This window comes from Gouania willdenowi, unplaced genomic scaffold (assembly GCF_900634775.1).
Source record: "Gouania willdenowi unplaced genomic scaffold, fGouWil2.1 scaffold_7_arrow_ctg1, whole genome shotgun sequence".
NCBI lineage: Eukaryota > Metazoa > Chordata > Actinopteri > Blenniiformes > Gobiesocidae > Gouania > Gouania willdenowi.
In genome coordinates this window covers 80,819-93,005 of record NW_021145245.1, presented here as the reverse complement: position 1 = coordinate 93,005, position 12,187 = coordinate 80,819, and the positions used below count along the sequence as shown (strand labels likewise).

At 38.0% G+C, this 12,187-nt stretch overlaps 1 protein-coding gene across 1 annotated transcript in view; it reads left to right on the top strand.

Moving 5' to 3' along the window:
* Positions 1-5,532, top strand: part of LOC114460823 (uncharacterized) — a 19,784-nt gene extending 14,252 nt beyond the window's left edge. Inside the window, exons 3-6 of the mRNA XM_028442696.1 lie at positions 4,579-4,670; positions 4,765-4,811; positions 4,915-5,168; positions 5,283-5,532. Of these exons, the coding sequence (XP_028298497.1) occupies positions 4,579-4,670; positions 4,765-4,811; positions 4,915-5,168; positions 5,283-5,532 (643 nt within the window). The remainder of the gene's footprint in view (positions 1-4,578; positions 4,671-4,764; positions 4,812-4,914; positions 5,169-5,282) is intronic.
* The last annotated feature ends 6,655 nt before the right edge of the window (positions 5,533-12,187 follow it).

The following is a 12,187-nucleotide window of genomic DNA, read 5'->3' as shown; positions in this document are numbered from 1 at the left end:
ACAAGTCCACAAATCGAATGTGCCCCAAGATTATCAGCGACTACAGAAAACACGGAGCCTTTAACATGTTGTCCAACACTGGAAATATAGACGCCGTCACGCTCCAAAATGGCAATGTCCTTTAACAAAGGAGCGAGCACTTCAGCGTAGCCAAATCTTTTGATATCAACTGCTTTGCATAAAAGGGCCAGGTATACTGAGTTAAGAGTGGATCGAGATGAATGAGGGACGTTGCCAAACACCCAGTATATAGCTGTGATTGTATGCTTTTTTCTTGATGTTCCCAGAGGGTTACAAATTTCAAAGTCATCTACATAAAGCACAAGTGCAAGTCTTTGCTCTTCAGAATAAAAGGAATTCTCTTTATAGACTGTGCCATCACGATATGATCCATATTGAATAGATGACAAGTGGTCCTGTTCTTTATTCAGAACTTTTTCTCTAAGATTTTCTTTACCCAAAATCTGAACTAAGGACTGAAGAATTGGGATATACTGGAAACTTCTCTTTTCATTTGGTTCAAGGATGTATTCAACAGGCTCAACAACTTCAAATATTTCTTTATAATATTTTCGCCTCCTAAATGATGATGAAAGAGGACCACCAGCACTAAGTGCTGTGCTTAGCGGATTGTGTTTGCACAATTCTTCTACTAGAGATGTTACAAACGTGTCATCAGTTGTTTGATTATTTTTCTTTAGATGTGAAACAACAATATCTCTTATTGAAGTTATGGATGCAGAACTTGCTATGAAGTGAAGATCATCTACCAGTTCATTTATGCACCGAACTGAAACGTTATGAACACTTTCTAATTTCAAAAGGATGGATGCTATGTACTCTACAACCACGTTGCTTCCATCATCCTCTTCATGGTGAGCATTTGAGGCAGAGACTTCATAATTGGCATCAATGTGGTCATTGTCCTCTTCAGAGGCTTCAAAAACAGGTGGTTCCTCCTGTTCAGTCAAATGCCTTTCACAAATAATGCCTGGTTTGAAATCTTGTGAAGTATGTGGAGTATGCTTCCTATGTTTGTGTGTCGCAAAAGTCCCATACACATTTGTTTGGTGATCACACCCTGCAAAAACGCACTTTACAGTTTCATTATTCTTCAGATGATGACCAATGTGTTCAAAAAAATCCTTTTCACCAGGGAATCCAGATTTTTCACATAATAGGCAGGTGAACAAAAGAGTTACTTGAGGTGAACTAAGTGAGTCGACAGCTGGATGTTGTCTTGACAACTGACACCGGAGGCTACTCCAGTTTTTAAAAGAGCATGGGCAGTCTATATGTATACAAGGCAAGGCATAGCTGTGTCCAAAGGTCCCATGATGCAGTCTATAATGTTTTAGAATATCAGTCTTTGCTGGTACAACAGTGCTGCATAATTTACAAGGCCATCCCATCTGTCATAAAAAAAGAGATGAGAAAGAAACAGTTAGGGATGCCAATAGCCGACCCTCAATAACTGTTGTTGCTGGCTCCCCACAAACTGTTTTGGATACTTTAATTCATCGGAATGACATATCTCAAACTTCTGAAACATTGTTCCACCAAGAGCTTACCTACTTCATGAACTGTTCCTCCCAGTAGAGCTGATGGTCTTCTGAAAAGGCAACAGAAATAAAAGAGTTTATTTTAGAAAATATCAAGATAATTGGTGTTATTGCAATGTAAAAGAAAAACGTTAACATTTCTACTCAAACATATGGTTTCAATATATTTCAGACTAATACATCAACAGATTAAGTTAAGGCATATGCAATTATGATAACAGGTTGCAGATAGAGACGCCAGAAGTACATTAAGTCTTTATCGTTTTCAATCACGCAAGGACGACAAACAGTGACTACAAACTTAGCAGTTAAATAGGGTGACCATATTCTGAGAATCCAAAAGGAGGACACCCTCCCCAGCATGGGCGTGACTAACGACCAAACTCAAATCTATAGATTAATATGGATTCAAGATAGAAAATACTCAATCTAATATCAGATTGTTGAGGTAAATGCAGTCAGATGTAATTTTCATCTCTCTTACATGAATTTGAAGGTTTGTTTAGAAAAACCACCATAATTAATCAAATAAACTAAATAATGTTTATTCATATTTGCAGAAAAATATTACTACCGTATTAATTATTGTTGGAAATGTGTTCCAGCAAATATGATTTTTAAAAATGATGTAGGAATTTATTCTCCAGTAAATCACCAAGTCATGTTTAGTATTTCACCTGCTGTCTGACAGAGAACTTCTTCTACACTGAATCTTCTAACAGGCTGAACACTTCCCTGGTGGATGGTGTGACTTGAAACTTTCATTTCTAGTTGATGCATTGGATAAAGTAATTATTATTACATTATTATCACCATTATTAAATATAGCAATTTTTCAAGATAATATAGTTTATATTAAAACATCTGTCTCATATGCACCAACATTAGATCATAATAATCTGACTTTTCCATCATTCATTATGTCTTTAAATTGGAATATTCTGTTTTATTTGTTCTACTTTACCGAAGATCACTTAATGATAACATTTATTTATTTTTAGATCCATTGCGTTCAGTTTTTCAGATAGAGCAATGACAGTACCATCTTTATAATCCTGAGATCCATAGATATCAACTGATACTAAATATGATTTAATTGAAGGATGAAATATTGATACAAAGTCAAACTGTTTATAAATGGTAAATGGTAAATGGACTTGATTTTATATAGCGCTTTATCACCACTGAAGCAGTATCAAAGCGCTTTACATATCAGCTCATTCACCCAATCACTCTCACATTCACACACCAGTGGGACAGGACTGCCATGCAAGGCGCTAGTCGACCACTGGGAGCAACTTAGGGTTCAGTGTCTTGCCCAAGGACACTTCGACACATAGTCAGGTACTGGGATCAAACCCCCAACCTCTCGATCAGAAGACGACCCACTACCACCTGAGCCACGGTCGCCCGCTGCGTCTCGGAGTCAAATGATTATCGGTGAAAACTTTGGACAATAATTCATCGGCGTTGTTGCTAAATGAAAAAAAAAAGCACCGTGTTCAGGACGAGAAAAGTTTTCCAACTTTATATCACCAGCCAAAAAAAAAAACCCCGACTGGAGTGGAGGCAGTGACTGACGCTGCACGAGCCGTTTTCAGCTCTGTCTTGTCAAATGCACCGCGTACGTTACGAAACAAGTTCGCCAAGTTTAAATATCATAGAGAAATAGAGGCGAGCTGAAGAAAGCCTGAGGAGGACTGAAAAGAGCAACGTGAGCTAGTCACTCAGCTCGTCTCTGTCTCTCACCTCAGCCAACGTCTGTGTCTGTGCGAGAGAGGGGGGCGGGCGCTGTGTGTGACTGAACAATCACAGAGCATGAAGACAGTCGGGTTATCCAATGAGGATTTTCCCTCCGCACATTGACCAGTAATACTCATATGATGCTCGTACTCGTCAAAAATGCTTTATCCGTCATCCGACTGAATCCTAGCTTGCACCATGTATTTTACAGGTGAATTTGATGAAGCTAAGACGTTACACATACACAAAAACCATAAACTGTATAACACCACCCCAAATAAAAAATTCTTTGGATCTGCACGATTCACACAAGTCACCCAAACTGACGTGAAAAAAAGCGAGAGGCGCCGAAAAGCGCCATGTTTGCAACCCACTACCTGCACAGCCGGTTCAGATGTGGACACCGCACAGACATTATACCGGGTCATAGTATAGAAGTTTATAAGCGAAACAAGACTGAACATTGAGTATTTTTTCTGCAATTCGTCTGTGAAACGATACGAGACAGAATAATTCACATTCACCGAGGCTAACGTTAACATATCTCAAATGACGCTGCCTTTCAAAGCCCAGGTTTTGCTGCCACAGGGGGAAAAATGCGTGCTGATTCGACTAAAACCCAACTTTAAACGATGTAAATAGTTACTTACATGTGCTGTGCGCGTTGTTGCCGTCAAAGTCTTCACACAAACCCGAAAATGGCTGAGCTGACCAACGGTTGCCTTGTTCCGCCGCTACATGTGGGCGGGTCGTGACCTGGTCATGAAATTTTACTTTTGATATAAATAAATAAATTGAGTTTTGTAGAAGCAATTTATTGTGAAGTTCAGGAAAATCAATTTTATGATAGCTAATAATAAGTTACCAAAACATTCAAACTTTTTACTCATGTGTAACTTCATTGAATTAAAAAAGAAAAGGAAATTAATTTATTAGGAGAGATGTACTTTTTAAAATTAATTCCTACAGACAACACCATTGAAGCACTATTTACAGTGTATTTTTAAAAAAAATATCAGTCTTTGATCATTGATTTTATTTATTCATTTAGTTTTTGCATTTACATTATAAATGAAAAATAAATGTATATTATGTACCTCCTTTGTATTTATGTCTTTTGCATTCATATGTTATTTCAGAAGCTTTCAAATATTTTGTTTATGTTGATATTTGCTTTTAATTTTTCATCTATGTTTTTTGCATTTTTTTGTGCGTGTTTTAGCACAGAGAGTCTGTCTTCCAGCTGGCTGGATAAAGACGCTCCCTGAAGTAGACCAGAAGTGGATGTCAAAGCAGCTCCTTCACCTGCTGTGACCGCTCTGCTCCCCCATTCCACACAAACAGTTTCTCCTGCAGAACAGTCTAGTGAGTTTTACACAACTGTTTCTAAAATCTCACGTTTTGCTTATTTTTTTAAATTTAAAATGTTTTACTCTAAATACTTGTCTTTTTCTTTTAGCATCAGCGCCATCTACTGATCCATCTCCACACTCCTCCTCATGCCATGTAAGAAGTTGTTTACCTTATAGAAAAAAAAAGAATAGCTTGGATTGATGAGTGTGCACTGCTGTCATCAGTGCTTCTTTTTTCTTGTTTTTGTTTTTGTTAGGATTGGGTTGGCCCTGATAACATTGAAGGGTATGGCGCAGTGCAGGATCTGGCTGATTACTTGGCTGGACTAAGAGACCACCGTCTTGCGCTGACTCAGGAGGAATGTAGTCAGGTCATTGCTCTGTGGCAGGAACTGGGGGAGTATGACAAAAAAAAAACTGTCTACCCAGCTCGACACCAGACCAGCCTGAGCAAGGGACGATTCCGGGCTACGAAGAAGATTGTGGCTCCAGGTGTGGAGAGCACCAAAAGGTGAATTAAACTAGGAAAACACAATATCTGGGTTATGTAAAAAAAAAAGTTAAATATAATGTAAGTCACACATTATTGTAATGTTTTTAAAGCATACATTATTTTTAACTACAGGTCTTTCATCGGGGCTCACAGTCCTGCACAGTGGCCCGACTGCAACAGAGTGGTTGAGGTGATCTTTGTCAAGCTTTTTGCCATCTACCCGAGCACTGTGCGCTGTGAGGGAAAGAAGCTGTCAAGATACACTGTGGTGATACGCGCGTACAACAACATCAGGGAGTGCGTAGTCACAAACGCCAGGCTGATGAGCGAGACCACTATACAGCTGCCTGAAGTAAATGCTGCAACAGTTTCACAGTGGTGAGTAGGATTTATATAAATATACATATTTTATGTAGAGCTGATTTTGTTGAGACTTTTTTTTGTTGTTTATGAAACTTTATTACATATTCCAGCTTAAGGCCTCTGGGACATACAGTGGTATGAAAAAGTTTGGGCACCCTTGTAAATGTTCATGATATTCCTTAATAAATAATTGGTTGTTTGGATAACAAATTCCAGTTAAATTTATCATATAGGAGACAAACACAGTGATATTTGAGAAGTGAAATAAAGTTTATTCGATTTACAGAAAGTGTGCTAAAATTATTTAAACAGAATTAGGCATGTACATAAGTTTAGGCACCACAAAAGAAAAACAATACTTAATATTTTGTAGATCCTCCTTTTTCTGAAATAACAGCCTCCAAACGCTTCCTATAGCTTCCAATTAGGGTCTGGATTCTGGTGGGAGGTATTTTGGACCATTCTTCTCTGCAGATCATCTCTAGTTCAGTCAGGTTTGATGGTTTCCGAGCATGGACCGCCCGTTTTAAAGCACACCATACATTTTCAATAATATTCAGGTCTGGGGACTGAGACGGCCATTCCAGGATGTTGTACTTGTTCCTCTGCATGAATGCCTTAGTAGATTTTGAGCAGTGTTTAGGATCATTGTCTTGTTGAAAGATCCAGCCCCGGCGCAACTTCAACTTTGTCACTGATTCCTGGACATTGTTCTCCAGAATCTGCTGATATTGAGAGGAATCCATGCGCCCCTCAACTTTAACAAGATTCCCAGTGCCTGCACTGGACACACAGCCCCACAGCATGATGGAACCACCACCAAACTTTACTGTAGGTAGCAAGTGCTTTTCTTGGAATGCTGTGTTCTTTTTCCGCCATGCATAACGCCCCTGGTTATGCCCAAATAACTCTATTTTAGTTTCATCAGTCCACAGCACCTTGTTCCAAAATGAAGCTGGCTTGTCCAAATGTGCTTTAGCATACCTCAAGCGACCCCGTTTGTGGCGTGTGCAGAGAAAAGGCTTTTTCCGCATTACTCTTCCATACAGCATCTCCTTGTGTAAAGTGCGCTGAATAGTGGAACGATGCACAGTGACACCATCTGCAGCAAGCTGATGTTGTAGGTCTTTGGAGCTGGTCTGCGGGTTGACTGTGACTGTTCTCACCATCCTGCGCCGCTGCCTTTCGGAGATCTTTCTTGGTCTTCCACTTCGGGCCTTAACTAGAACTGTGCCTGTGGTCTTCCAATTCCTCACAATGTTCCTCACAGTTGAAACTGAAAGCTTAAATCGCTGGGATAGCTTTTTGTATCCCTCCCCTAAACCATGATGTTGAATAATCTTTGTTTTCAGGTCATTTGAGAGGTGTTTTGAGGCTCCCATGTTGCCACTAATCAGAGAAGATGCAAAGAGGAAACACCTAGAATTTTCCTACTTAAATACCCTGACTCATGATTGGATTCACCTGTGTATGGAGATCAAGGATCACTGAGGTTACCAAAACAATTTTGAGTTCCAATAATTAGTGCTAAGAGTATTAAAATCAATAAGATGCAAGGGTGCCTAAACTTATGCACATGCCTAATTCTGTTTAAATAATTCTAGCACACTTTCTGTAAATCGAATAAACTTTATTTCACTTCTCAAATATCACTGTGTTTGTCTCCTATATGATAAATTTAACTGGAATTTGTTATCCAAACAACCAATTATTCATTAAGGAATATCATGAACATTTACAAGGGTGCCCAAACTTTCTCATACCACTGTATATAGTTTCCTCATATTGATTCTCTGTGAGACCTTTAATGCCTTAAATTAATTTCAGAGGTGAGGTTTCTTGGATTATTTCTTTCTGGTAAAAATTGAAGCTGACAGACGTTTCTCTCCCCATTCTTCCATATTTATTATACACATGTTAATAAAATAGGAAGTTTGCTCTATAGAAGTATGTGGTTGGCTCTTAAAATAGTCGTTTTGGGTGTGCTGGTGCAATATGTCTAGCCATGGAACAACTCCTGCAGAGAAGTACGATGTGAAGACCTCTCGTCCATAGCTGTTAGCTGTGGTCCTGAAGGAGTCACCTGTGGCCAGGTACCTGCACAGTGAACAACATAGAAATGCTCAGATCATTGATAATCAGATATATATAATGTGGGTGTGTGTACGTGTGCATAAAAGGTGGAGAGATTAGAGAGAGAACAGGCCTTATCTCCCAGAATGTGTTGCCAGATGACAATAATTAACAGTAGTAAATAAATAATGATTTATTAATAAGAGTTAAAAACAATAAATATTAATGAAACAAGCCTCATCTTCCAGAATAGGTCTCCAGAGGACAAAAAATAACAATAGTAAATAATTTATTATAATGATTAACTTTTATTTTAATTGTAATATATTTATGATAAAGACAATAATAAAGCAGGCCTTATCTCCCAGAATAGGTATCTCCAGAAAACAATAATTTTAATAATTCTGCTTTTAAATTCCCTTGGGATTAATATAGTATCCGTCTATCTTTATTGTGTATGTGAGAGATGTGTCTGATGAATCACAGCATCTTCGGTTGCTTATGAAACTTACCGGAGACAGACAGACAGTCGTTCGGCTGCAGAGACGGAGCTCCGGTAGTTGGTATCCTGCCGGGACATCCGTGGGTCAATCCGACCCAGCAGGTCGTCGAATCGGGCGCTGGTCATCCACAGGTACTGCTGGAAGCAGTCATCATCCAGGCGTAGCTCCTGAAGCAGTTAGTGAAGCTCACCGAGTTGGATGTGGCGCTGGTTAATCTGGTGAAGTCAGGAAAGCCGACGTTTCTTCCCCTTCCGAGGTTAGGAGCAGTGAATTGACGGAGGTCCTCCATAGTTGATGGTGGAAACAAACAGAGCCGAGTTGTCGCCTTTTGGGAGTCTGGTGGGCGGAGCTTCGCTTCAGACGCGAATATGAAGCAAATAGGGAAACCTTTTTTGATCCTGTGAATCCTGCGGAAGGTTTCGCGCGACAGACGCGAACGGTCCCGCAGAAAACACGTTTGGTGTAAACGCAGCATTAGAAAGAGGAGAGAGAGGAGAGGAAGACCAAATGTTGTTGATTACTGTAAATGACTGATTTAGTCTTTATTACATCATATACAATCATTTACAACCATCAAATATCTTATTTTATAATCAAACCTGACAGAAATAATTCATAGTTTAAGATCACATGTATTTAATGTAATGCTCTTTGTTGTTAGTATTGTGTAGTTCAGTGTGTGTTTCCATGGTGACACTATGTGTTAGTGTTGACAAACGTTTTCTAACAATGTTGACAACAATGAAGTCTATATTTTATCAGTGAGCTGGAAACCCATAGCAACGCCAAAGTGAAGATGAGATGATGTCACATTTCCATCTCCTAGATATCAATGAGCAGTGATGGAGACCAAGTGCTTTCTCAGGCTTCTCAGATGTTTCTCCTGAGAAATACGTCTCAAAATGAGCATCATGTGACTTCTCTAAATTCTCTCTCCCATGTGAACAGTGTAGTTTTTATTAGTCCACGTCAATATCTATATATTTTGTTATGGATTTTGTTCACCTGTATTTGTTTAATTAGTCGTAGTCTTTTATTGTCATTTATAAAAATGTAGTCGATGAAAAACTGTGAAATATAATGTTTAGTCAGCAAAATCATCACTGCCATGAACACCTATGTAACAATGCATGTAGACATAGATCAAACATACGCACACTTACATATACACACAGTTGAACACACAACAGAAGTAGTTTTAATTTGAAGGAGACATTATGATTACTTCCTTCTTTCGTTTCCCTTTTCTTTCTCTGACATTTTCATTTCTCTTTTTTAGTAAAACTGCCATAAAATACAATTCATATCACATCTCACACACACACACACACACAGAAATGTGTGTGTGTGTGTGTGCTGGCACAGTGTAAAAACACTGGCTCTGATTGGCTACCATGAAACATGATAAGCCAATCATAATCGCTCACCTTGTTTCTAACCCACCTCCTCACTACAGCTGAGTAAGAAGCCAGGGATGCTTTATGATAACAGTTTATTCAATCAATACATGTGACGCACCACATTTTGCGTTCAGTAACAATAACGGCGTTGTAACGGCAAAAAAAGTAATTAGTTAGATTACCCCGTTACTGTAAAACAAACACCGTTATTTTAAACGTTGTTATTCCAAACACTGTTCATGAGACACGTCTTTAACACAGAAACAGGGGGAAATTATGTTTTTCTGTGCATGTCACAAGTCTGCACTTCCTTGTTTTTTAGGTTTATTTGCTGATGAAACTAACTGTGACTGTTGTACAGATGTTACAAAACATGCTGACGAGGGCGAATAACACTTCCTATAAAAATGTGCAGACCCTCACGAGGTCCAGGAAATGCAGAAGTGATCCTTCCCTTTTCAACATGAGACTAGAGCAGTGTTAGTGAGCAGGTTGGACGCTCTAACGTCACTCTGCTGTTTTCACACCGTGAGCTGGTGACAGACGCACACAGACGCAGCTTCTTCTCTACAGCAGCAGCTGAAAAGGCTCTGAGCTGATGTGAGGTGAGGAATCAGTGAGTGTCTGATGAGCAGCTTCACTCTGATCACACACTGACTCAACCATGTGGATCCACTGCTGTCAAACATCTGCTGCTGCCACGGTTGGAACCTCAATTACAATTACATTTACAATTCATTACATGCAATTAGAATCGGAATTGTAACTGAAACAAATTTAGTTCAGAAAATTGTCTTTGTAATTGTAAAGTTTTTTCTTTTTTTTAAACTGTTAATTACAATTTAACGTGAACCTGTGGAACCATTTTACAGTTCTATGGCTTACACACATGTAGTTAACAATGATTCAAATATGTTTCATATCAGGTTTTCACTTCACATTCATTTTACCATCAAATAAATTAAATCTATGCTATACTCACTGTAAACATGAATAAGTTACCACAACTCACAAACATTGAGGCAGTCGATTAACTTAAAAATCAAAATTTTCCAGAACCTAAAAGGTTGATGACTGGCTATGTGTACTTATTGATAACAGTTACATTAAAGTGTTATATGAAGTAGGTTTGTTTTTTAATAATCCCCATTTAAAACAACAGAAATAAGTTCATCATTCTTAACATGTAATTATTAGATTATATTAAATTGCACTTAAGTGGTTTTTAAGTTATATTTAATTATAAAAAAAATATAGTTCCATTTACTCAAAAAATATTAAAGTCACTAAAAAAGAAAGAACTTGTTTCACCAACTTAACATAATGAAGTTAGTAGAACTTTTTCTATAACTTTGAGTATAAACTACTTAATATATTTAATTACTTTGAACGTTCAGGTTTACAGTGCTGACAGAAAAAAGGCTCAGTAATTATGATTAACTTCATTTGAACTTTAGTGATTGAGAACATAATTGTAATTGACTTTAAGGGGAAAAAAAACAATTGTAATTTTAATTGTTATATGAAAAAATGCTGGTGACCGTAATGGTAATTGAGTTGTAATTATAGACGTAATTGTAATTGTTCTTTCTACATTGTTCTTTGAAGGAGGAGCTTGGTTTGTAAACATACAGTATGATTGAACTATTTCAGTGATACAGGTTTTCATTTCTTCACTGTAATGGTTCTATAGATGAACACCTTTGACTGATATACAGTGTGTTTATGTGTTGGTTCTTACAGGCTGTTTTTATCATGTATATCACCCTCACATTATTATTTTCTCTTATATGAAATAACTCTTGGAAACCCTTTGGTCACTGATTGTGATTTGCTTTGTGCACGATGTGAAGAGTTTTGTGGTCAACCAAATCCTAGAATTTCAGTGGCTTCAGTTTGATGAAGAGTGGGTTTGATGATTCTCTCCATGTGCTTTTATTTACTGTAAGTCTATGATTGTTTTATATGTGTTCCCCCACACGTTTACACAGTCAGTCATAAATGAGAGAATGAAGGAACAGAACAAGGTCTATTGTGATGACTGATTTAAAAAATACTAGACTTTTTGTAATATTGTGATTGATATTGTTATTTTGGCTGTAATGTACTGTATATGTGACTTCCAAGATAGTTTATTGTCTATTATGACAATATCCCAGAAATTATATTTCATTCACTCTCTCTATTTTTATGCTATTTAAGTCAAACCAAGTCTTCAGTTCCTTTAATTTATCTGCCAATGATTCCAAAAGTTGTTCCAAATCATCTCTGCAGCTGAGAAACTTAGAAGCAGATTCACTAAAGGTTTAGTGGTATTAAAACGTGTGCAAACACACATACACGCACACACACGCACGCGCACACACACACACACACACACACACACACACACACACACACACACACACACACACACACACACACACACACACACACACACACACACACACACACACACACACAGAACATTTGCTGTATCAAATAGAAGCAACATAAAATCAAACAGCTTTAACACATTAACATTACAAACACAAAAGTAAATGATAATTTATTTTCATGTACTACAGTTACAGGATCCTAGAAACTGATAAAGATACACAGCACACATGAACAGAGGCACACTTTCCTGTGTAAGACTGACAGTTTATTACAGCCTAGATAGAGCGGAAACAGGAAGCACCAAACCACAGGCTGCAAA